A 25,941-nucleotide genomic window follows, 5' to 3' on the forward strand; every position below is an offset into this window, starting at 1 on the left:
TGCTTGAACCCACACGCTCCTCAGGAAACAGTTAGTTGGTACCTCAAGGTTGGCAGGGAGCCAGTTTATTAGCTCACAGCTGAGTAATTAGAGGAAAGAATCAATTATTTATTTTTGCTTTGCCACCACAACCAAACAGCAGCTAAAGGAAGGACCCCCAACCTCTAGTGACAACCCCCCCTCCCATTGCACTGTTTGGATCTTGCTGGAAGGCCAGAAGCACCAGCAGGAAAGTGAAACCCATGCATGAGAATGCAGAGGCAGGCCCTGCCCCTCTGAGCCGGGCAGGCTTCTTTGGCTGCCTTGTGTCTGAGAAGGCTTTAGCTTTTCTCACAGTAGCTAACACCCCTGCGGCATCTCAGCCGGCCACAGGCTTCTGAGAGAGTCAAGTGGCTATGACCATTAATCTTGATTATAAACTTGGCTAGTCTAAGAGAGACCTGGGTCACTAAAGCACACCTCTGGGCATGTCTGGGAGGGAGCCCAGAGACAGGTGGCATGATCAGCAGCTAGGAAATAAAGAACCATTCTAAATGTGTATAGCACTGCCCAGTAGTCTTTGGGGGCCAGAGGAGCGAAAGGGAGAGGCAGAAGGTGGCCAGCATCCTCTCCTGGCCACCATGAGGTCATTCACTTTACTCTCCCTCCTATCTCTTCCCAGATATGGTGTTCTTCCTCCCCACACACAGGCCCAGAAGCTGTGGAGCCGAGTGACCATGGACTAAACCCCTGACACTGTGAGCTAAGACCATCCTTCCTCCCCAGCAAGTCTGTCTTTAGCCAGCCTCCCAGAATTCTGAGAGACCTTTTGTGTTGAGCCTTGAGTCTGCCTAGAGCTATTTCTCCAGGGCCTAACTCCTGCCCTGTTTCCATGACTGTCCCTGGATGGTATCCCACTCTGCCACATGCTTTGTTGGAAGCTGGTGGCCCAGCCTGGGGGCACTGTGAGTACTTTGGGAGGGGCAGAGAGGAGAGGTCTTCTGGTGGTTGGCTGGATTTTAGCCAATCTTTCTACACTCGGGGGAGAGGCAGAGTCTTTGGTCCATGACCAAGTCTCGGGCCCGGGCAGGAGTAGCTGAAGGCAGGGGTATCAGGTGGGATACAGCCTTACCCAACCTTGGGCTGTTGGGCTCACACTGTTCTCCATAATCTGCTCTGTGGCACAGGATGTGCCCATTTGGAACGTTTTCACAAGGTCTGAGTATTTATCTGCTGAGAGAACAGAGCCAGGCTCTATGTCCATAGATATTGTGTTGGTTCTGGAGTACCATGTCCTACTCGAGACTCAATGCACCCTTCAAGGTCTAGTCCACGGTAGCTATCCATACGGCCATTCTTCGCTCCTTCCTTTAAACATATAGAGTGTTCTGTTTTGCATATGACTCACAGAGGAAGAGAAGGATTTTCCTCAATTAATTCAGAAACACCATGTGGCTGCTCATGCCTGTAATCTCATGGAAAGATTTCTGTGAGTTTAAGTCTAGCTTGGAATGCAATGTGAGCTCTGGGCCAACCTCAGCTACAGTGTGAGACCCCGTCTCAAAAGACTAAAACCAAACACTGTTTTTTTTTCTTTTTCCATATCTGGGGGTGCTATCAAAACTGGAAAAAGAGTACAGTCCCGTCGAGCTGGGGTGGCGGCTGCCTGTGTGCTCTACTTCCCAGTAATGCTCTGTTCAGCAAAGCAGAATTCCAAACTGCCGGGTGGCTGCCTGCTGCCCTGTGTACACAAGGGATAGTCAGGGACTGGACTTTAGGAGGACAATAGGGCTGCCAGCCCTGGGGCCAGCTGTGCGAGTCAGTGTCACATGCCTGTCCCATGGGGAAGCATCAGCAAACAGGCCTATCTGCTGGCCCCTGAAAATGGCCTCCGCTGGGGGAGGGGGAAGGGCAGCCAGAGAGGCAAATAAATCAGGAACAGTTTGGATCTTAGATGACTGCAAAGACTGCGCATTAAAGGTTTTGTTCCAAGATCATGGCACTAAGTAAGCATAGCGGAGCCTTTAGGAAGTAGACTTGGACTGGGGAGACAGCTCGGTAGATAAATGCTTGCTGTGCAAGCATGAGGACCTTAGATATACTCGGAGGCAGAGTGGCCAGCTTCGCCACTGATCTGCTGGTGGTGGTAAGGAACGTGCAACCCTCGAAGATGGCTCGTTCTAGCACGATTCTCCCCAAAGAATATAAGGAGAAGTGGAAATGAGGGGCATGCAAGGGCCAATCGATATGCAGCACGGAAAGGAGTCACTACAGTTGGCTGCTAGGGAACAGTGGCCTGTGCAGTCTGTCAGTCCCATCACCGCTGAGGGTCCCACTATGGGGAGGAGAGACTTGAAGGCAATCGAGACCTGGGAAGTTCAGCAGAGGGTGACTGGTTCAGGATCCTGGCAGCAAGCAGGTGGCTCCCCAGAGTGTCTGAGACCCACAGAGGCACTGTCTTCCAGAAGCAGGTCTGAAGAATATTCACCCTACTGTGAGCAGGAAGTTGATCAGAACAGTAGCAGCCTGAGAGAGGGATGTTTAACAGAAGCAGACTGCTCCTGCACCAGACAGTGGGATCCATGGGGCTGTGACACCATCCCTGTATCCTGCTGGGGTACTAGTTACTGATCCCCAAGAAGGGCTCAGAAAGCCAGCAAAACCATCAGGCCCATAGTAGGCTGCAGGTCCCTCTGGGGTGCAGAGGGTGGGGTATAGCTCTCAGTGTCACCAAGCAAACTGGCCTTTGGAGATCTGAGAGTCAGGACCAGAAAGAAAAAGTGTTTGGGGATCAGTGTATGTGTGTGCCTGGAGCCTTGGGAAGCAAGGGGAAGGAAAGGGGTGGGTACCCTCCAGATTGAGTGGTCAGAGAGGTGTAAGCTATAGATCTGGGGAAGTCTTTATGTGGAAGCAGCTAATCAGGACCTGCGGGGCTCATGGAGAGATGCAAACTCAAATGCTACCAGGAAGGCAGACAACCATGGAGCTTTGTGAGTGTAACTGCTCATCAGGGAGAACTGGGACTCTGCATGGGTAAAGGCAGAAGGTGAGCTCTGTGGACCACAGGCCAGTTCTTGGGTTTGCCACCACAGGACAGACAGGGCGTGTGGAAATTTTAGCCATTATACATTATTTGTGATAGTGGAGTGACTATTTAGACAGAGCCCCAAACATTTGGATGAACATGAAGCATGTGGTCACAGTGTTTCCAAAACCTAGGTGTCATCTAGACAACTGGCCTGGCTGGTCAGAGGCTTCCCCATTTGCAAAGGATGCCCTAGAAGGTAAGTGTAGCAGGTTCATTGTGTCAGGAAATGGAATCTGGAAGGAGCCAGCAGAAACTGGCTTCAAAGTTCTTCACAGACAGGGAGCTGCCAGTGCCCCTCCACCATCCATCTAGAAGCTTCTCTTGTCATCCTGCTCAGCTTCTACCTGGAGGGACCGGGAACAGATTTCCTCGAGCAGAGAATATCCGTGGCCTCCTCTTCTGCTACAGTGCTGGGCTGTGTATGCTGCAGACCACCATGCACATCCATGCCATCCACCAAGCAGGGTGACTAATTTTAATTGACAGTTAAAAGGACAATTGGAATGTCAGACAACCTAAGTTTGCAGGCAAGCAATCCTTTAAATGTGAAGGCATCTTTCAGCTGGTATAGGCATGTTTCAACAGGTGCAGGCCTGTTTAAGCTGGTGTAGGCATGTTTCAGCCAGTACAGGTGGTTCCGGGCTCTAACAACCTCAGTCTCGCTTGTCTTTCAGGTCAGCAAAGTTGAGCGGGAGAAGAGCCAGGAGCTAAAGCAGGTACGTGAGCACGAGCAGCGTAAGCACGCCGTCCTGGTCACGGAGCTCAAGACCAAGCTGCACGAGGAGAAGATGAAGGAGCTGCAGGCCGTGCGGGAGGCGCTGTTGCGGCAGCACGAGGCCGAGCTGCTGAGGGTCATCAAGATTAAGGACAATGAGAACCAGCGGCTGCAGGCCTTGCTCAACACCCTGCGGGATGGCGCGCCCGACAAGGTGAAGACCGTGCTCCTGTGCGAGGCAAAGGAGGAGGCCAAGAAGGGGTTTGAGGTGGAGAAGGTCAAGATGCAGCAAGAGATCTCAGAGCTCAAGGGGGCCAAGAAGCAGGTGGAGGAGGCATTGACCATGGTCATCCAGGCCGACAAGATCAAGGCTGCGGAGATCAGGAGTGTCTACCATCTGCACCAGGAAGAAATCACCCGGATCAAGAAGGAGTGTGAGCGTGAGATCCGCAGGCTGGTACGTGGCCGGTGGGCAGGCGGGAGGGGTGGGCAGCAGGGCATTTTCTCACTCACTTACCTCACACCCTCCGTATTAGTTCTGAGGACTCCAGAGCCAGGTACCCACAGGTAGGTAAGACCCCATCTACTCCTCCATCCTGGATCTCCACTTAGAACAGGAAAGCTTCAAGTCAGGAATTCCTGCCTTTCCCCAAGGGGCTGTAGAGGAAACTGTGGAGGTAGCAGGGGGTAGGCCTGGGGCAGTGGCTGGGAGCTCACATTTCAAGCCACAAGCAGGAAGGAGAAAGAGCACTGGGGGCCGTGGAGGTAGAGCCTTAGGAACCTCAAACCTGCCCCCAGTGGCACACCCCCTAATCCTTCACAGGAAGCCACACAGGGGATCAAATATCCAAATGCCAGGGATGTATGAGGTACACATCATTCAAGCTGCCACAAGGATCCAGGTACCCTCGGCACTGAGGTACTCCTCTGTAGGCTGTAGCCATCTTTCTGGTTGTGGTACCAGACAGTCATCCTTCCTCCACTTCCATGGGTTTCTGGTGTCTAGAGACATCCTACAGATCATCACTGCATGGGATTTCAGGAGACGGGACAAAGGATGTGGACATTGTGAGGGAACCACAACTTTACCATGATAAACAGAGATGCTCACCTTATTCCTAACCCGCAAGCCCAGCCCCTTTCCAGAATATTCCTTGCTCTAGTTACCCCTTCCACTCCCTATCTGTTCAGAACCATAGTCATTGCCTTTCACGGCTCCAGGTTATCCTGAGATTCCACGGGCTGTAATGTAACACTGTGTGGCTCTGGGAAAGTGAGGAAGCCACCGTCAGGCTGCTCCATTGGTCCTTTCTTTTGTCTTACTTAGAGTAAGCAGCAGAGGAAGGCAACCTTACTTCCCCCCAAGGCTTGTAACTGAAAACAACTGTGCTCCATGACCCCTTCCCACTCTGTTTTGGGTCCCCAGAGGCAAACAAACCCCTGTGACTCTGCCAGCTGGTATCCCTGAACTTTATCCCGGAATGTCCCAGCATGCTTGGCCTGTGTCTTCACCTCAGTTTACGTGGTCTTCTCTCTCCTGCACGAAATGCCTCCCTCTCAAAGTGCTGTACCTTTCTTGCTCCTAGACTGCTTCACCATAGTGGACTGGGTACATCTCAGCAGGAAACATCCTCTGAGAAGCCCCTGAGGAAAGTTGGAGGAAGCTGAGGAGAAGGGTCCTAGGTGTGATAGGTAATCACTAGCTCTGACCACTGGGGCTCCAGACCCAAAAGAAAGGGCAGCATTGCAGCCCAGGAGAGCATCAGGGGCAGGACCCAGCCAGTTACTGTCAACTCCCTACTAACAGAGAGCGGGGAGCACATGTCCAAACCACTCACCCCCCACTGACACAGACCAGAGGCCAACATGGGGATCCGGTGGGAACATTGCAGAAGTCAGGGTGCCCCCTGTAGGGTAGGAATGTGTCCCCCCTTCATACATGCTAGGCAAGCATACTACTGAGCCACATTCCCAGCCCTCCATCTTTTGGGTTACAGAGTCTGATGGGGGGTTGGGGGGGGTCAAGGGGCAGAGCAAGCACCCGGTGTACAGCTCTGTCTTGGGTAAGGGGAGGGTACGGTTCCATCCCTGCTGCTGAGAGTTACACGCCTGTGCTCCACACAGTCACGCAGGCTCCATCCCGATTGGATCACGTAGCTCACACACCTGCATGTATCCTTTTGAGTTGTTTTGTTTGCTTAGTTTTCTAAGCGTCGGTGTCATTAATGCACCACACACGCGACGCCCAGCAGAACCGGAAACCTCTGGACATGTCAAAAATGGAGTTTCAGCCATTTGCCTTTGAGGTACATCCTTTACGCACCGTATCTCCTCCTGTCTCTTTACCCAGCTAAACAGGACATGGCCCAGTAATTCTGGACCTTTCTTCACCGTTCGAGTACCTTTCTCTCTCCTCCACCCTGTTCCCCACCAGCCCTACCTTCTCCTAGAGCTCAGGACACCTCTGAAATGTCACTGCGCTGTGTGGATAACACAGACACTTCCTCCTCTCCCACAGGCCGGCAGGAGCTCTCTCTAATTGTCCTCCAGCAGGGGAAACCTGCTGTGAGTGTCCAAATCCCCCTTCCATGTCTCATCTTCCTTCCCAGATCTGCTCATCAGAAGTTGGCCCTTTCCATTCACACTGAATTTATTAATTTCCTCCCAACCTTAGATTTTCTAGGAAACGCCCTCAACTTCCCTGTTCGTTTTTGTCATTCTGTCAAAGAAACCCACCCTCTGAAGTAAACCCTTTGGCTCCCTCCCTTATCGCAGCTCTTCTCTGAGAACATTCTACATTCAAAGGTTCCGCTTCTTCATGGTCTGTGGGAGCGCAGACCTTCCTTCCACTCCTGTCTTTACTGTTGAGCAATTCTCTTAGGCTCTCCCTGACAGCCCACACACGGCGTGTGTGTGTGTGTGTGTGTGTGTGTGTGTGTGTGTGTGTGTGTGTGTCTGTCTGTCTGTCTGTCTGTGTGTGTGTGTGTGTCTGTGTGTGTGTGTGTGTCGAGCACATGCACACGTGCACAACGTCTGATACCTGCAGATCCAAAGTGAACTTTCAAAAATTACCTGAGTCGAGGTGAGCCATTTTCTTCTTTTCTTTCCAAAGAAGAATTCCAGTCTCTTTAGTTGGAGAAAGAGAAACCAAAGGCATCAGGAAGGAAAGGAAGAACTAAACCTTTCATTGATTGTAGGTAAAAACGACTTTGTATGTAAAGTATCCTAATAAATACACAAAAATAGAGCTGAAGGTGGACTTGGCGCTGGAGCCTTGCTTCACGTGCTCTAAGTCCTGGGTTTAGTTTTATCCCCAGAGCACACTAAACTCAGGAGGAGAGAGGTAAGATCCTACACAGCCACAGAGATGGCTCTCGACTGCACGTCAGACACAGGGAATGCCAGCAGTATTCGCCAAGACAACCATTCTCTTCACAGAGCCATGAAATATCCAAGATACATACAAGATGTCCTTCTCTACGAGACCACACAGGCCCTGGAATTCAAAAAAAAAAAAAAAAGACAATTAAGAAGTGTTTTTGCCCGTTTCAAAGTCTCTCAGGGTTCCCCTATAGAATCCATAATCCGTCCGGGTTACCTGTCATTGAAGACATGCACACCTTATTGACGGGCAGGTACTTCCCTCTTGAGACCAGGCTCAACAGTTCAAGAGCGGTTTCTTCACATTGGATCCCATCCAATACTGAAGGCCTGAGGCTCCCTTTCTATCTGCTGCATTGCTAAACACTGCCACCAGGTGTCACTCTTGGAGACTGTTCATATGTTCATGCTGGACAGGAACCTTCTTCTGGCCCTTGACCTCAACTGCCCACCCATAGCCATTAGAGGTGCAGCTCACCTCTTCCCTACTCCTGAATCCACCCCCAGCTTGCTTCCAGAGACCAGCCCTGGATAAATTGTGTTGTGCAGATGACATAATTAAAAACCCAAAGAACGGGCTGGACCCTGTGCCAAGGAGTTGCTAGAGCAAGTCAGTGTCACCCTAGGCCAAACTACTGTTAACTTGAGTCCAGAAGCTAGGCTCAAGGCTCTGGGTGCAGGACCATGTCTTCTTGTGGCACTGCCCAGTGGGGATCTCCTTATTGAAGAAGGCCTCAGGACTGCCTCTATCATCCCACTTGGTCTGTAGTCCGAAAGAGAACACTCAGCTGTCTGAAACCCAACTGTGAATTCAGCCTGACTCTATAGACTCCATGGTACAGATGTATCTGAGGCGAGTGTCAGGCTTAAAAACAAGTCGCTGTGAACTGGGAAGGTCTCGATAGCAGGGCAGAGGCCTGTAGCACTGGGGAGAGAGGGCAAGAGCTTGGCAGGGGCAAAGAGCCTAAGGCATTTCTGAGGATGCCAGAGATAGAAGCTTTCTGGAGCAGAAGCTAAAGCAGGGCAGACCAAAGAGTGGGGAGGGGAGTTGCTCACAGGCAGTCTAACCCGGGGACTGGGGACAGGACTGAGAGGGTTCTAGATCAGAGAAATGGCAGAGTCACTGGGTCCCAGGGCAGGACCAGTCTGTCTGGGTGTACAGAGGTTTGCTGGGCCTTTGACCTAGAGATGAGGCAATGGCCTCCCTGGGCCCAGCAGGGCAGAGAATGCTCCCTCCTAAACTCATTCCCAAGCAAGGCAAGATAATCTGGGATTCTCAGGACCTTTCCCATGGAGAAAGCTTGGCTGCAGTTACACTTGGAAACATTTCTCAGTCTATGTCCTTTACACCGCTTGGCAGAAACTGTCATTTCTTCACCAGGCACACTGGCTGGCATGGAGCCTTAGACCAGTGTGGTATGGATAAAGGCCAAGAACTCCAGGTCAGCAGTGATGGTAGTAAAAGATCCATGAACCTTGGGAACTCCTTACAGACCGATGTGGGATGCCTGGGAATCCTGCTGAAGTCCAGGCCCTGGGGATAGAACACGTGGACCAGGATCCTCTGCTCAGATGTTCTGGGAGAGCTGCGCTGGAGAAGGGAATTGAGAAGTCTCTGGGTTCATCTCAGAGTCCCCAAAACAGACCCTGTAATCTGAAGTTCTCTCTCTGCCCTGGCCAGTGGCATTGTTTGACTGTAATTCAAGTCTGTTCACATGGTGCATATAGGAGGTGCACAGCTGATAGTTAGATTCTGGTCTGGGGCCAGGCTGAGCCATACCAGCCAGCAGAGCCAGAGTCCTAAATGGTGGTGGACTAGGATGTGGCCTGGTAGAACTCAGGAACCTCAGAGAGAGGCTGGTAGAAAGAAGTCAGAAAAGGAATCATGGCCAAGATGCCACCAGTGAACACCTGAAGCACATCTGTCCTGAGCGGGGCAGGGCTTGGGACAGCAAGGGCTTTGAGACTCCTATACGGGTTCTAAAGTAAGGAGGGATGACTACCACCCCACATTCCCGTCTCCTCACTTTGTCACCGTGTGGGGAGGGAGGAGTCACGGCTGTCTGTCCACTCCTGGCCTGTGTGGGGGTTCAAGTCAGATCCTCTCTGGTAATAGGTGGGTCCTGTACAGCTCTCTTGGCTGCTTCTGCGTACATCCTACTCAGCCTCTCTGGGCAGGTGGATCCCTGGTGGCTTTTGTGGGTCAAATTTTCAGTAATGTCATAGTGAAGTGGGACGAGTGGGGAATCTCATGCTCAAAGTTTCTGGAACATTCTTCATAGGTTCACTGTGGTCTCAGATAGGGATGACAGGGGCAACTATTACCTCCCCACCCCTGCCTTTCTCAGAGTAGCCAGCCCTGAGGGCAGGGCTCTGCTAATAAGCACTGGAGTGTTTGTGCTGGTTGCCATTGAGTCTGGGAGAGCTCTGCTGAACAAGCACGGAGCAGTTGCACACGGAGTGCATTTTCTAAAATACAACCTCAGGCTGTTATTAAAAACTCTATAAAATAGAGGAATTACAGACAAAAAGCAATTTCCTCTCCCTCATAAAAGTCTGTGGTTTACAGTTTTAGCTCCTTCTGCCCAGCCATCAGAGCTGTTAGCTAATGTGCTGTGCTAATATGCAGCTCTAATGAAAACCCTATAAAGAAAGCTGTAAAATTGAGACCAATCCCCAAAGCACCCGGTGCCTGGTGGAGAGCTCTGCCTAGCCTTGAATTTCCATGATTTTGTTTCAGCAAGGACATGGGTCTCAGGCATTGAGGCACTCTCCTCAGATGGAGAAAGACGGAGTCACTAGTTCTCTTAGAAAACAGTGCCAGGGGCTGGGGATTTAGCTCAGTGGTAGAGCGCTTACCTAGGAAGCACAAGGCCCTGGGTTCGGTCCCCAGCTCCGAAAAAAAGAACCAAAAAAAAAAAAAAAAGAAAAGAAAAGAAAACAGTGCCACTGTCTGGAAAGATGGCTTAGTGGTTAAGAGCACTGGGTGCTCTTGCAGAGGCCCTGGGATCAATTCCCAACACCCACATGATGGTTCCCAGCCATCCCTAACATACCACTTCCAGAAGGATCTGTGCTCAGGCACACATGCAGGCCAAACACACATAATATAAAACAAAACAATGCCACCAACGGCAACAGCAGCTTTCCCAAGTCCCTGCTCTCTGACAATGCTTTGGGGTTTTGCCAAAAGTCCATGAATTCCAACTTAAGCCACCACAGCTCAGTTTCCAACCTCACAGCTGATTTGTCTAACTTCTGGGAAACACATTCCCAGCAAGGCAAGATATGATCCCAGGGGCCACAGATGTCCTCTGAAGGTGCCTTTTTGGAGCATGCTTAGGCAAACTAAGAGCCCTTAAAAGCCTCAGTCCACAGATAGACTAGATCCAGGCATAGCTGGGGTTGAAGGCTTGTCATGTGTCCTTGTTCTTTCCATCCATCTTGTTTAAACTGAGAGATAACTGTTATGCAGGAAGGCCACAAATCCAGAGGACGGTGCAGTTGACTGCAGCTTGGGTCTGAGTGTAGCCACCATTTACTTAAGTGACCAAGCACCTGCAAACACTTCCCAGAGACGCCTTCCCACATACTCTTGCTGGTCTCAGCTTCCTGGGAACCACACCAGCTCCCTGGAGATCTGGCACTGTGTTGTCCATTTTTTTGCAGAAGGAGTTCAAGTTGTCTTGGGTTTGTTGCAAATATCCCCATCATGTCCTTGAGTGGTGTCATGTACTGGCTTCTCCTGCCATCTGTGTGGCCAAAGGGAGTGATGGGCCATAGGAAACCCAGTACCAATCAGAGCACTCAGTTGACCAAGGTGGGTGAACCCACTTTCTACCCTCCCTCTAGAGAGCAGGACCCCATTTTGGCTACATTGAGGTCACAGCCAGCACTGCAGTGGGATCATGTAGAGAGAACAGTCTCCCTATCCTTGTAGCCATGGATACACTACCTTTCATAAAGCTCCTGTTCACACATGTTGGCTCTTTAAACTGGAGAAAGTCTTTTTCCTGATTTCGAGAACTCCTCTCCGTGTTCTGGCTAGCACACTGGTCTCTTCAGTGTGGCTGCTCCAGATACACCAGCAGCATTTCTGGATGAGCTTTGCTCCTACCATAAAGGAGATGCAACCTGTCAGTTCTTCTTTTTTTTCCCCCGTCATTTCTTTTAATGTGCAGTTTGTGTCCTGTTTAAAAATCCTTTACCTACCCTGAGGTCACACAAACACTCTTGTGCTGTCATCAGACACCATACTGCTTTGTTCTGTGGGCCATGTGATATCTGCTTTTGTAGAGCACACCCCAAACACCCCTTCCTGAAGACAGTTCCCAGGAACCTCTCTGTGGTTCCCAGACAATGTAGATAACTGAGAATTAGGGGCAGGGGCAAGAGAGTGACAAAAAGCAGGAGGAATCTGTGTGGTAACCAGCAAGCAGGCTCCAGCACAGTTCAAATCTCAATCTGGGAAGGGTATTCCCAACACAGGAGCCAGGACACATGGTTTCATGTGTCCACACTGATTCTGCTGCAGGGCAGATGGGTACCAGAGAGGCCATGTGGTGGCACGTGGTATCTGGAAACTGCCACCAACATCTAGGAGAGACAGTGGCGTAGATGACATAGTCAGTGGGACTCCCTAGGTTCAATGGTAGGGAAGATGCACTGAAACCTCTCAGCCCAGACTCACAGGAATGTTGCTTACCAGATGTGAACGTAAATAAAGGCAGCCTGCCCTCTGGACTGGAAAGCTAAATGGTGGGAGAGGAGGGAGGGGCAGTCTTGGCCTAGGAGCTCCAGTCTTCACCCTGCAGTGACACAAGGCACATGGTTAGTACTCACTCACAGAAAGGGAGTGATGTCTGTGGGCACCAGTATACATGTGCACAGGAACCCTGGGCTGTGTGCTATGGTGTCCTGGGCCACCTCACTCTCTGTGGTTCAGTACATACAGTAGTGCCTGCTATGAGGGGCCATCCAACTAGGTAGAACATCCCATCTGGGCTGGGTCTGGCATACTTCAGATATATGCTCTCCTCCCACAAAGGCCTGCTGGTCTAGCCCAGCATGATTAGGAGACAGAAGCCCAGGTTCAGCTGAGTGAGAAAACCCATGGTCTTGGACTTGGAAGACCCCATCACCAATCCCTACATGGGTATCTGGGGCCTAATGACCTCAAAGACAGGGCAGCCTTCACTCACACCAGATGCTCAGGCAGCCAGCCACTCAGGCGGTGTCTCATGCTGTCTCATGCTTGCACAGAGGCTCTCCTGTCTAGCTTTCCAGAGGTGAATATCGATGAATGACCGAATGAGAACCTAGCCTCAGAACCTAGCTGCTTTCATATGGTCTTATTTTTACCAGCCCAGCCGTTCTGCTTCCCTGATCGAGCACACTGTCCTTTCAGCACCACGGCGTGCACCACTGAACAGGAATTGAGCCAGAAAGGGTTTCTTTTATCTTGGTCTGCCCATGGCTTGCCTGGGATTTGAGGTCTGGGTTAATTAGATATCTGTCTGAGTTTCCAGCTAACTTCAACGAATGGCTGGCTTATTAGAAGTTTTAAACTTTAGACAACGAGCAAAGACTGCTTCTTGAAAATCTGTTTTTGAATTGAGCTGTTCCCTTCAATGATGTCCTGTTACAAACAGTGCTAGTTATAATACTTACAACACCCAGGTCCCTCCCTCCCCGTGTAGGGTCAGCCTCATGGAGAGCTCACACCTACTTGGGCAGCTCCAGTAAAAGACCCAGGATACAGATAGTATCCGTGTCTAAAAGGGCTTCTTGCTGCCATAATTAGGACACGCACAAATCACACTGCCCTTTAGGGAAGGTGAGAGGGCCAACACTAGCCCAACAACGTCCAGGGACTGTGGCAGGCTAGATATGGTGGATGTTGCCTTCTGCTTGTCCAGCAGCCCCTACCCTACCCTGAAAGCCTCACCCTGCAGCAAGATGCACAGGAAGCATGTGTGGCCTAGACATGCATGGCTGTGCTGTGTTCAGCTTTTGGCTGTACTTTAGAGCCAAGTCTACCTCCTACTTATTCTAAAAAAGAATCTCGTCCACTGTACCCTTAGCGGCAGGTGTGGATAGGTCAGGATGATTCTCTGCTTTGCCCATTGTACTGCAGGAAGCACGATCTGCAGGTCTTTCAACCCTGCCCAGTGATGCCCAATACCATGGACAGTGTGTACAGCAAGGGGTGGGGGTTTTTTGCTGGGCCACCCTGGCTGGCAGTGCAGAGAACACACATTACCTGAGGCCTCTAGAAGGGACCTATCATTGGAACCAGCCCAGGGTGAGCCAGTTGGATTTGGGTGGCCTAAGGCTGGGTTTTGTGCAGCATGGATACCCAGCTCTCATCCAGAATGTCTGCTTTTGCTTCTGGTCCCAGAGTCCAAGATGCTGGCTGGTGCGGCTACCATCACAGGGATTTTATCCCCTAATGCCCCTCTGCCTGTTTCTATGGTAACTGCAGATCTTGTACCCTGCCTGTGCGTGTGATTGTGTTCTGTTCTCCTTGTAGATGGAGGAGATAAGATTTAAAGACAGAGCAGTCTTCGTGCTGGAAAGAGAGTTAGGGGTTCAAGCCGGGCATGCCCAGAGACTGCAGCTCCAGAAAGAGGCTCTAGATGAGCAGCTTTCCCAGGCCAAAGAGGCTGAGCGGCACCCAGGCAGCCCCAGACGGGAACTTCCTTATGCAAGCGGTGCAGGAGACGCCTCAGACCACTCAGGAAGCCCTGTAAGCACCCCCAGGTCTCGTCTCAGCCAGAGGCGAGTCCCTGAAACATAGAGCCAAGTAGCTCTATGACCCCACGCAGCAGTTCCATGGGTAGTCCAGAACCTATATCCAGCCAGCCCCTCCTGTCCCAGACTCTGTACAGCCAGCCCCTGTTTACTTGGCTCTGGGCAGAAGGGCTGATACACTGTTCTCCTTCATTATCTGCCCGGCAGAAGCAATGATCTTGTTGCTTCCTGGTTCCATGATGCTAAAGGTCACTTGCCAGTCATACCCTGCCCTCGGTTGGTGGGGAGGACCCAGTCCAAGCATGAGCTGCTTCCCTTCCCTTCCATCCTCCTGTGCACGGGCTCCAGCTCTCCTTCATCCATGTCTCTGGCTCGGCCCCTCTTATGGCCGTTGCTAGCACTAGCATCAGTCACTGCCCACCTGCTTTTCCTATGACCATGACACTTTCTGCTCCTTCTCAGGCTGCTAGCGACCTTGTGGGGGTAGCCAGTGGCTGCACAGCTGTGAGCACATGCGTCTCATCACCGCTCCTCATTCAGAGTCTCTGTGGTGGTCTGCAGTACCCTGGGAGACCCTCAGTGTTACCCCTCTAAGTCTTTGGTCCCCAGCCTCTCCTGCACCTGTTGAATGAGGAATTTGACCCATGTCCGGTAACTTCCTGGACATCTTTTTCTATGATTCAGGGACAAAAGTTCGAGCTGATCCAGCCTTGGACCATTGACTTTGGAGAATATCATTTATGAGCTTGTTACTAATGGCCAAACTGAGTTCGAACCAACCCCCTTGTTCTGGACAGACCACTGCGCTAACTCCAGACGCCAAATATGCATTGGAAAGTTTTCATTAATTTTTTTTAACATTCCCATGGTTCCAAAAGTGAGTTTTAGAAACTCAATTTGAGGGAGCAGCTTTAGGAAGTCTATAAGGGATGTCTCTTCCTGTGCTTGTCCTTTGAGAGCGACTTGCTGCTTGGCAGTGCAGGCCCGTCTGGAAGGCACAGCTGGGCAGTAGCCGAGAGGGAAGCATGTGGCTGGTCCTCACCCACTCTCGGGCTCCCACACTTGCACACCCTCACCCGCCACATTTGCATATTGCGGACATCTTTGCTTTCCCATCTTGCTGTGTGAAGTGCATGAGGTCCAGGCCAGGCCCCTCTGCCAGGAGGACCCCGCCAGCAGCCATTGGGAAGCAAAGGCAATCACAAGGCAGAAGTGTGTTGGTCTCCGGTTGGGTTGGGGTTTGCACAGCCTCGAATCTAGGAGCAGTTATTTGCAGTTGATTTTTGTTTTAGGAACAGCAGTTGGACGAAAAGGACGCCAGGCGCTTCCAACTTAAAATCGCGGAGTTAAGTGCCATCATCCGTAAGCTGGAAGACCGCAACGCCTTGCTGTCTGAAGAGAGGAATGAGCTGGTAAGTGACTGCTAAGGGGGCTTTGTATTCCATAGGCTAGGACTGCAGCCTGGGGAGAGGTGAGGGTGTTCATATCAGAATTCCTTATGAAAATGAGGAGTGGTAGTGTCAAGGTAAGCCTTCCCTCAAGGCTTCTTGTCATACATAATACGCTTTACTAACAAACAGATGTGAGCCATGGCGCACCGCACTTACTTCCTAGTAAGCAGAGCATTGGTCCCACCCTGCCGGCCTTCACCTTTCTGTCCATCTGCAGATGAGCTGAGTTACATCTCCTGAGATCCCTCTGGCTCACCTAGGTGTCACGTGGGCAGAGTTACCTGCTAGGAACTCCACCTGCAGCTTGAGCCAAACTTTCCTACAAGTTCTACACCTACAGGCTCTGACTCTGTGGACCTCACACCTACAGATCCTGCACCTTCAGATTCTGTAGCCACAGATCTACGTATTCTGCATCTACAGTTATGTACTGACAGGTTCCACACCTATAGGTTTTGTATGCGATCAGGAATCCAGCCATGGATCAAAAGTAACTTTTTGAGAAGTGCATCCATCCTGCACCATAATAAGCCACCTCTCTGTCTCTCTGTCTCTGTCTCTCTGTGTGTCTCTGTCTCTCTGTGTGTCTCTGTCTCTCTGTGTGTCTCTGTCTCTCTGTGTGTCTCTGTCTCTCTGTGTGTCTCTGTCTCTCTCTGTGTCTCTGTCTCTCTCTGTGTCTCTGTCTCTGTGTCTCTGTCTCTCTCTGTGTCTCTGTCTCTGTCTCTCTGTCTCTCTCTGTGTCTCTGTCTCTGTCTCTCTCTCTCTCTCTCTCTCTCTCTCTCTCTCTCTGTGATTTTGTTTCCTAAACAATATCTTCCATCGACTAACTATACTTACATTGTGAGCAGATTATTATAAACAGCTCTACAATGTATAGCACAGCAGGAGTGTGGTAGGTTCCATGCAAATACCATGCCCCTTTACACAAGGAACTTGAGCACCTGCATATTGGAGTCCTCGGCCTAGCCACCTCCCAGACACAGAGCTCTGACCGGTCAGTATGCTGTCTTTGTATAAAGACCTGTCCATCCTGTCACTTAAAAGCTCACATTATGGGGTAAATATTGTTTCAGCTAAAGCGGCTGAGAGAAGCTGAAAGCCAGTACAAGCCGTTGCTGGATAAGAACAAGCGCCTTACTCGGAAAAATGAAGACTTGTCTCACACCCTGCGGCGCATAGAGAGCAAGTTGAAATTTGTCACTCAGGAGAACATAGAAATGGTAAGCACCTGCTAGGTCTGCAGAAACAGCCTCCTGCGCAGAGCTAGGCAGCATCTCATCTCCGCTGTATTCCTCCAATGCCAGAGGCTCGGGCAAACAAGCTGATAGCCCAGAAAGTCCTATGTACAAGGTAGCAAGAGGCCCTGAGTATAGAAGGACAGGACTTTCAGACCTGGTGTGAAGCACCAAGCCAGGGGTCACGGTAAACTCTTGCCTCTGCCACTAAGCCAGATGGCAGAGTGGTTAGTGATGTCCACCTGTTCCTTCTTGCCCTGAAAGTCCTAGAGCCCATGAGGTAAGTGAGACAGGTCGTTTGTCTGGACTATCTGGGAATCTGTCTGGGGCTAATGTATAATCCAGATATAGGCCTTGGTTTCCCCTGTGGTCTGCAGCAAGCCCAAGCTGAACAGTCCTTGCCCACACCAAGGAAACCTGAACTGTCATTCAGGGAGGTCCCAGTTCTTACCATCCAGGTCAGTCACTATACCCACCTTGCTTGGTGTTTCAGAGGCAGAGAGCAGGGATCATCCGGAGACCCAGCTCCTTAAATGACCTTGATCAAAGTCAAGATGAGAGAGAGATTGACTTCCTAAAGCTCCAGATTGTGGAGCAGCAGAACCTCATTGATGAGCTTTCTAAGGTGAGTGTACTACACTTCCCTGCTGCCCTGTGCCCTCTGGAGCCATGCCCTCTGCTCTCCTGTGCACCAACTGGAGCTGCCCTCCGCTGGCAGCCTGTGTCCCTCTACAGCAGTACCCCTGCTCACTACAGGTCCTCTGCCTCCATGCCCTCTGCGCCCCACCCCTAGCCATCACATGCCATCTGTTGCCACACACCCCAATCTGCTACACCCCTTTTACTCTCTGCTGCTGTGCTCCCTGCCTCAGCTCTCTACGGTAGAAATGAGGCATGGGAGAGCAGGGATGCATTTGTGGGGGTCTCCTCAGCTGCCCCACCACAGTCACTACTTAAAATGACTTCTCTAAACGGCTCTCTGACCCTGAGTCTCCTGACACTATGAACACAGAGCCCAAAGCCAGCAAGCATTGCCCATGTTGGTGACAAGCCACCATAGCCAGCTATCTTAAGAACACGATATCTATGTTCTCGAAGTTGTGGAGGCCAAGGACACAAGTCCAAAATCAAAGAGTGGGTGGCTGCACTCCATCCACATACTCTGGTAGAACCTTCCCCTGGTCCGTCCTTGCAGACTCCAGTGTTCCCTGCTGTGGGCCTATCTCTCCTCTCAATACCACCGTGGCTTCCTTCTTTTCTGTTGGAACTTCTGGTTCTTGTAGGGAACATTGCTGCTGGGCTTGGTCCATCCCAATCTAGAACAGTCAGTCTCATTACAGCATTTTCACTTAGATATACCTTTCAGAACCCTATTTTGAAAGCAGGTTCCATTCACAGGTTTGATGGATAGAGACCTGGACACATTTTGTGGAAACTACCACATCGGCGTTTCCATTTCTCTGTCCCTGTGTCAGCCCCCACATCCCAGCACGGGTTGGTAGCCAGTGCTTCATAAAATCCTGTCTTGGAGCATCTTCTTCCTGTTGGAATCCTGGTTGAGTTCATGACACGGCTGTTTCAAAAAGAGGTGCCTCTAGTCACTCCGTGTCCTTTGGAAAGCAGCAGCAGACAGTGGCATAGACTCTGTCTCTGGCCTGCCTTGTAGTGACCGAACCTGCCGCCCCCCATTAAACTACACAGGAAACCCTCTCCCAACTCCCCAGACTATGGTGGTCTCACACAAGTGGCCCTCACTGTCCCTGCTGGGGACCTAAATCCTTTTGTCATTCAATCTCAACAATGATGTCTGATAAGAGAAATGGGAAAAGGTAGAATTCCGGATTGATGGCAGTTTCTGAAAGGCCTCTTTCTGCTGCTCTGAGGGAGTAACGGGCCACCCACTGTAAAAAAGACCCCTGGTACTCTAGAAGGTTGAGGGAGTTCCCTCCCAGTAAAGAGGAAGGAGTTTTAGGGCCCAAACCTCCCTCTGGGGAGTGAGTGCATGGCCCTTAGGCCTCTACCAACCACATTACTCTGAGGTTAGAGTTCTGAGATTCTGGTGGCCATTCTCTCTGGCCTCTGCACTGTCCACGGTGTGACGTGGTGTTTTCTCCCCCTAGACCCTGGAGACAGCAGGCTATGTGAAGAGTGTGTTGGTAAGCACTGACTGGCACCACCTTGCTTGCTGCATGCTTCCCTTGCCCCGTGTAGACCCACTCTGTGCCCCTTATAGTCTAGACAGCAGCAGCTGTAGCAGTCTTGCATGGGACTTCTCACAGTACTCCTTAGCCAATCTTGCAGTGGTGCCTGGATCACACTGGAACAACTGCTCTAGGCAACACAACACCAGCTCCAGTGGTTTTTCTGTTTACTCCTGAAAGGCCAGAACCAAGAGGCCACCTTTGCCACCCCGATCAGTTTCTCTCAAATGGCAGGAGCAGGCTACATGGCCATAGCTGCTTCACCCTCGCTCGTGACAGAGAAAACACAAAGGCACAGAACAGCTTCCCAATAGTGAAGCAGGCAGTGTCTTGGGAACTACCTCTCCATCAGCAAGAACACTTCTCATGGAGCAGAAGGGGCCTGGACCACCCATCCTCCTTGAATGTACAGTTTACCCCAAGTCCAGAGCTCACCCACCTGGGGTTTGCTGACCTCAGGCTGACAAATGATCGCTAGTGTGCATGATCTCCTTTAAAAGCCATCATGCCCCAGCCCACCGTCTTCACGGCGTGGTGCAAGCCTAAACCTATGCGCTTGCCAGACACCTGCTCAGCTGCTTAAACAGACCTCTCACATGGCTTTTGCAGGAGCGTGATAAGCTGTTGAGGTATCGGAAACAAAGAAAGAAAATGGCGAAGCTCCCCAAGGTAAAAGAAGTGGAGGGCTCGGGCATAAAATGAAAGCTTCTAAAGACCACGTAAGAGGAGTGAATCTCTTCCTTTGCACATGGAAAGAGGATTTTATTAAAAAGGGTCACTATGGGGGTTGGGGATTTAGCTCAGTGGTAGAGCGCTTGCCTAGGAAGCGCAAGGCCCTGGGTTCGGTCCCCAGCTCCAAAAAAAGAACCAAAAAAAAAAAAAAAAAGGGTCACTATGAAATAACCCACATAAGACACAAAGCAAATCCTCTGTTTATCCTTTTAAATTTTGTCATCCAGGAGAGGACTATTTATCTTCAGGTTATGGAGTGTAGCTGGGAGCATCAAATTCAAGTGGCCTTGAATGTGTGTTTCATGGGTTTTGTTCTGTTGTGTTTGTGGCTGTTTATTTTTATAATTTTCATTCTTTCTTTGGGAAGTTCATACAATGTATTTATACAATGTATTTGATCACATCAACCCCCTATCCCCACCTCCCCAACTCCTTCCCAATCCCTCTCCTCATCCACGGACAGCACTGATAGACTCAGTAGGTTATACAGAGGCTCCGGCTGTCTTTACAGCTCAAACCCCAAGGTGATGTTAGGTTCAGTGTCAGAAATGCTGCTGATTCCAGTAAATTGTGAGAAAGAAACTAGGCCTCTAACTTGGGAGTAGAGGGGTGGGTCTCACACTTACGAAGATAGGCGGTTGAGACTGCTTCCCTCAGTTGATCTTTAATGCGTTTCTAAGGCCAGTGGTCAGCGTGTGCCCCTGTGCTGTGTACAGCCAGCTGGGCTCAACAGTCAGGGCACTGGACACACCTGGGACCTATTCCACCAAAACAACCCCACCCCATTCTCAGGGTTCGAGAGGCATGAGGTCCAGGTCAGAAGGTAGGTCAAAGTCAAAAGGCCTGCAGGATCAGCCTGGGGCCGGGCAGCAGGTACCAGTGTGTGGTGGGAACTGGCCAGTGAAAAGTGGGAATACAAAGAGCTGGTGGGGCTTCAGCACAGAAGCTCTTGCAGTCCAGCATGTGGGACAACAGGGGACGAAGCCAAGCAGGAGGTGGACTGTACGAGGATGAAGGCCTTCAGAGAAGGGTGATGTGACAGACCAGGCCACCAGTATGTTTCAGTTCAGTAATCAGAAACCAGAGGGGCTGAGATAAAATTACCTGTTCTCTGAAGATTTCTATGAGAAAGTTTGGGGAAGACTTGGGTACAGGAAAAAGCCTGCCTCAGAGGGGTTGGGGAAAGGTTGGGGCTTAGGGGAATTGTTCTGAATGTGCAGGACTCTGTTAAGCAAGTGTCTGGTAGTCATTCAACCAGAAAGGTGAGATAGCGGGCAGCTACAGGAAGAAAGTGGGCAGCACTGCTATGTGGGAGGAAGATGTGTATCACCCAGGAAAGGACATGAGGAAAAGGGCTAGAAAAGTGGTCCTCGGGGGCACCAGGTGTTCCTAGATCCCAGGTGCAAGCCTCTCTGAAAGGTTCTGGAAGAAGGACCAATAGAGAAACCAAGGTGACAAGGGCCAATCAGTGATGCAGAATCAGTTGAGGAAGGGAGAGATCTTGAGTGGGGCTGAAAGAAGATGGGGGCCTTCTGGACTTTGTAACACTCCCAAAACCCAGACGAACAAAGCTTAGGATTTTGAAGGGAGAGCTTCTCAAACTTGCCAGCAGAGGACCCAGCTTCTCCAGTTTCTAGTCTGATCTGTCACAGAGAGTGGTTGCAGGGTGAACTCACAGCAGACTGGAGCTCATTGTCCTCCCTCTGTGAGTTCAGCAGGCATGAGGGGCAGGAACCCACTTATCCAGGGACCAGGGGCCACTTCTCCATCCTCCCTCCATGATAACGAAGCTGGCTTATAAGGCCCAGACTTCTATATGGGGCTGTGTGAGAAGGGCCCCAGTCCTTCTTGAAGGACAGCAGAAAACAGATAAGGGGGTGAATACATTGGAGCTTCCCAGTGGTGGGGAACCGCTTCTCAGCTGTGACTGCACACCTGGGCAACAGGAAGAGGAGACAGAAGGAGGCCTAGGGCTTCAGCCATGCCCAGCTGGGCTTGCACTAATGCATTGCATTTGGCCCAGAAGCCAGTTGTCGTGGAGACCTTCTTTGGATATGATGAAGAAGCTTCCCTGGAGTCCGATGGATCTTCCATTTCTTATCAAACTGACAGGACGGATCAGACCCCATGCACCCCCGAAGATGACCTAGAAGAGGTAATCTGGGTCTCCCATAGAGTTATTTGACTAGCCAGTCCTTAGGGATTGGTGACGCACAGTCAGATGGGGCAAGAGATAGGGTGGAGGTCTCATGTGAACCCTGCTCCATTTGGGTCTTCTAGGCCACCCTGGCAGTCCTCCCATTTGCACAATGACGAACACCACTTACATTGCTTGGGTGTGTGGCTCCTGAGGGCTACTCCTTTCCTATAGTATCTGGTCTTGCTTCTTCTCTCCATCAAGTTTGAGACCCTTATGAGGGGTATGGCGGGCTCCCTAGTCCCTTCAAAGGCTTCCTAGATATTTCTGAGCCTCCAAGCAAGAGGCCAGCACCATTTCAGGGCCCATCAGAGCATCAATGTATTGAGAGGAGCCCTCAGGATATTAAGACAGTCAAGTGTCCTGTCTAGCTAGCCCTTTCCACCAGAACAATGGCCAAGTGACGTCCAGCAACCACCTCAGCACCCAGGCACGGAAATGAAGATTCGTCTTTGTGGGGACTGCTCCAGCCCCTATGGACAGGAAGTGGTGGTTCACAGCCTTGACCAGGCCCTGTGGCAAGGCTATGTATAGCCTTCCCTGAGATGCAGAAGTGTGTCCCAAAGACTTTGGACTTGCTTAGAAATCTAAGATATCATAGCACTTCCACTACCATCAGCCTTGGGGAACTAGTAGACAGGGAGGAAAGATGGATTCGGTCACTCCTAGATATGGCCTACTGTCCAAACTGACTCCACTGTGACATCAGAGCGGTTGCACCTGCTCTCTAGCTATGACAGTATGTGTCAGCACATCTAGAAGCACACATCCAGGGGTGGGTCTGCCGGTGTGAGCCTGAAGTAAACAACCTTGGCTCAGGTCCTCCTCTCTCATAAAGAACCCTCTGTGTCAGGGCAGATAGGAGTGGCAACGGAACCCCTGGTCACTGGCTCCCAACCAATGAGGCTCGCCTTCATCATGGCTAATTCACCCCTCCCCAGGACCCAAGGGTTACCTCCCAGGAAAGCCTCCTTCTTAGTCACTCAGGATCCCAAGTCTTACTCCTCCCCACGGGCTGCAGAGTCCTCCTGGCACACTTCTTAGATTATTCACTGTACCTCACAGGGCAGAGTAGAGCCTGGCTGTTTGGGGGTGCTACTGTGTGGGACCCAGGTTAATGCTGTCTCTCTCTCTCTCTTTGCACATGTGGTGCCTGCATGGTGCCCGTGTGCTTCTCTAGGGTATGGCCAAGGAGGAGACCGAGCTGAGGTTCCGGCAGCTGACCATGGAGTACCAGGCATTGCAGCGAGCCTACGCCTTGCTGCAGGAACAAGTTGGAGGGACCCTGGATGCAGAGCGAGAAGTTAAGGTCTAAATGACTTCTACTCTGCGGCGTTCCAGCTCCCACTCAGCTCCTCCCCATTTGTTCCTAAGGCCCTACAGGGCACTCCACTTGCCTAAACTTTTGAGCTAAGCTCCTTTACCCCACAGTTACTGGGTCCTAGGTATTAGCACTGAAGCCATTAAAAGCCAGTGATATGGAAACTGAGGCTGGGTTGGTGTAAGCTAGGGATGGGGCTGGCTGGTTGAAACACAGATGTGGATGAGGGTCCCTATCTCTAGCAAAGGCTGTAGCTGGTGTACACAGGGCCCAAGTCTTCTAAGATGACACCAGCTTTACAGACTCTGAAATCAGTTACGCTAAGGGCAGTGCTGAAGTACGGGTTTGTAAGCAGGAGCTGCGGGGCTCCTGCCTGCTCCTCTGGATATGTCCCATCAGTCAGCAGCATCCAGGCAACACTGACCAGCAGGACTGGGAGTGTGGGTGGGGGCTCTCTGCTGGCTATTTGGAAGCAGTGAGGGCATCAAGCCTCAGGGAGGGACACAGGAAAGTGACCCTTTTCACAGCTTTCCAGGGACGTCTGCTTTAGGAGCTGTGGCTGTTGCAGTAAGGAGACAGGCCTCTTGCTGGGGAGAGGTGGGGCTCCTCTGATCAGGCAGCTGTGAGGTCTTGGTTCTGGTTGGCCACAGTCTTCCTATTCACTCTGCAGGGAAACAGGCAATTTGTCAACTTAGGGTTTTGGAAAAACAACACAACTACTTCTCGATGAGCTGAACCGAGGCGTAGTACTCTGCAGCCTGCATCTTTGAGTATGTCTGTCTGTCTGGGCTGTTAGAGAAAATTTGATGTATTCTTCCTCCTATCCTACAGACCCGTGAGCAGCTGCAAGCAGAAATACAGAGAGCACAGACACGGGTGGAGGACCTGGAAAAGGCTCTGGCTGAGCAGGGGCAGGTGAGTTCCCCTGGTTGCTTGTAGCTTCTATCTGTGCTAGGGAGTCCTGGGAGGGGCATGGCCCTCAGTGGTTCCCAAGTTTCCCATTCAAGAAGAATGGCGTGGGCAAGCACATATGTATGTAGGAAGTATTCACTGCATATGGCAAAGCTAAGCGGGTACAGTGCGTCTCACAGTTTCTAATATGTGGGATGAATTCCCTAGTAAACTGCATATGGAGCAGGAGTCTACCTGTGCATGGAACAGGGCTTCTCCTTGGCCTGTCCACCGTTGTTCTGAGCCAGGGTCAGAACTTCAGGCCATATGTATTTTCACCATAGATATCTGTCTTAGTTAGGGTTTACTGCTGTGAACAGACACCATGACCAAGGTAACTCTTATAAGGAACTACATGTAATTGGGGCTGGCTCACAGGTTCAGAGGTTCAGTCCATTATCAAGGCAAGAGCATGGCAGCCTGCAGGCAGGCATGGTACAGGAGGAGCCGAGAGTTCTACATCTTTATCTGAAGGCTGCTAGTGGAAGACTGACTTCCAGGAAGCCAGGAGGAGGGTCTTAAAGCCCACACCCACAGTGCCATGCCTACTCCAACAAGGTTACATATACTCTAACAGGATCACATCTAATAGGGCCACTCCTTGGGCTGAGCATATACAAACCATTACAACATCAGAGGGGAAATTCCAAGCTACTCCTAGCTTAGCCCCTGACCTGAGTTTCTAGGGACCCATCGTTTCCCTGGAATCAAATGGCCCAAAGTGTTTGTTAACACTCCTCATACCAGAACACCACTTCCAGATCCTTCGATCCCATGGAGGGATCTGTCCCCTGTGGCCATGCTCCCTTGGCCCTTGTCCAGCCCCAATACCAGGTATTGGAAAAGCAAGAAGACACTCCATGGCCACTGTCCTAGAATTCAATGCCATAGAGCCAGTCGTCTCTTGACACACAGAACCCACTCACCTCTATTCCCTGGCCACCATGAATGGATGGTGTTCAGATCACACCATGCACAGCCTTCACAGAACAAGGGGTGGTCTTGAGCTAGTTAGCACAGCTGGGTCATGTCCCAGGTGACTGCTGTTCTGTTGTTTGTGTTGAAAAAAGAAAAGTGGCCAGGAAACAGGGATCAGAACACCAAGCCCCAAGCCCTAATTCAGAGCTATCTCCAACTGATAACCACCTGCAAAGAAAAATCAGTTTGTCCCAACACAGACTCACTGGGCACACAAACCACTGTTAAGGGCAGGCCTCAGGCCCAGCAGCAGATGGCCAACACAAAACAAACTCAATGTTATTGTAGGGGTTTTTTTGTTGTTTTACAATGCTTTGCACGCACTTTCCTTTTCCTTTTCCTTTCCCTTTTAATCTTACAGGTCTTTTACTTGTATGTTGTGATGTCTGGTTTGCTGTTTTTATAGGATTTCTGTGTGTTCAAATGTGTGTGTTTTTACATTTCTATGTCTTGTGCTCTTTTTCCTTGACTCTATTCTTTCCGTTTGCTTATTGTCCTATTTTGGTTTGCATTGTTATTATTATTATTATTATTTCTTTTTTGATACCTGCTTGTGTTCCAATGAGAGAGAGAGAGAAAGAAAGGGTGTGCGTGGATTTGCATGTGTGATGAAGTGGGGTGGATCTGGGAAAAGTTTTTAATACATAAAAATAGATCACCATGTCCCTCATCTCTAGACCTAACCATACCTCTGCAGGGGCCTTTGTGGGGAGAAGCTTCTCAGTGAAGCCCAGTGTCTAAGGCATGGGGCTGTCTTCCTAGCACAGGTCCAAACTTAAGAGAGGTGGTGGAGGGTGAGAAGGACGTGCTGGGCTCACTGGATTTCCTCCCAAGTCAGAGCTGGAGGCTGTGTCAGGAGGCAGCCACACATGTCCTCCGACAGAACACAAACCGGCAATCTGTCCAGGTGTCACCCTAAGTGTAAAGTGAACAGGACTCTGCCCTACGTGTGCCACCTA

General features: G+C 50.8%; 1 protein-coding gene across 3 annotated transcripts in view; it reads left to right on the top strand.

The window, feature by feature from the left end:
• Jakmip3 (janus kinase and microtubule interacting protein 3) overlaps nucleotides 1-25,941 on the top strand; it is a 121,500-nt gene that overhangs the window by 64,935 nt on the left and 30,624 nt on the right. For all 3 annotated transcript variants that reach the window (XM_087577264.1, XM_087577265.1, NM_001163277.1), the window contains 10 exon segments: nucleotides 3,742-4,239; nucleotides 13,696-13,911; nucleotides 15,209-15,328; nucleotides 16,441-16,587; nucleotides 17,096-17,227; nucleotides 18,723-18,758; nucleotides 19,413-19,472; nucleotides 21,562-21,690; nucleotides 22,913-23,041; nucleotides 23,885-23,968. In XM_087577264.1, coding sequence (XP_087433390.1) covers nucleotides 3,742-4,239; nucleotides 13,696-13,911; nucleotides 15,209-15,328; nucleotides 16,441-16,587; nucleotides 17,096-17,227; nucleotides 18,723-18,758; nucleotides 19,413-19,472; nucleotides 21,562-21,690; nucleotides 22,913-23,041; nucleotides 23,885-23,968 — 1,551 coding nt within the window.

The sequence above is a fragment of the Rattus norvegicus genome, chromosome 1 (assembly GCF_021556685.1).
Source record: "Rattus norvegicus strain SHRSP/BbbUtx chromosome 1, alternate assembly SHRSP_T2T, whole genome shotgun sequence".
Lineage (NCBI taxonomy): Eukaryota > Metazoa > Chordata > Mammalia > Rodentia > Muridae > Rattus > Rattus norvegicus.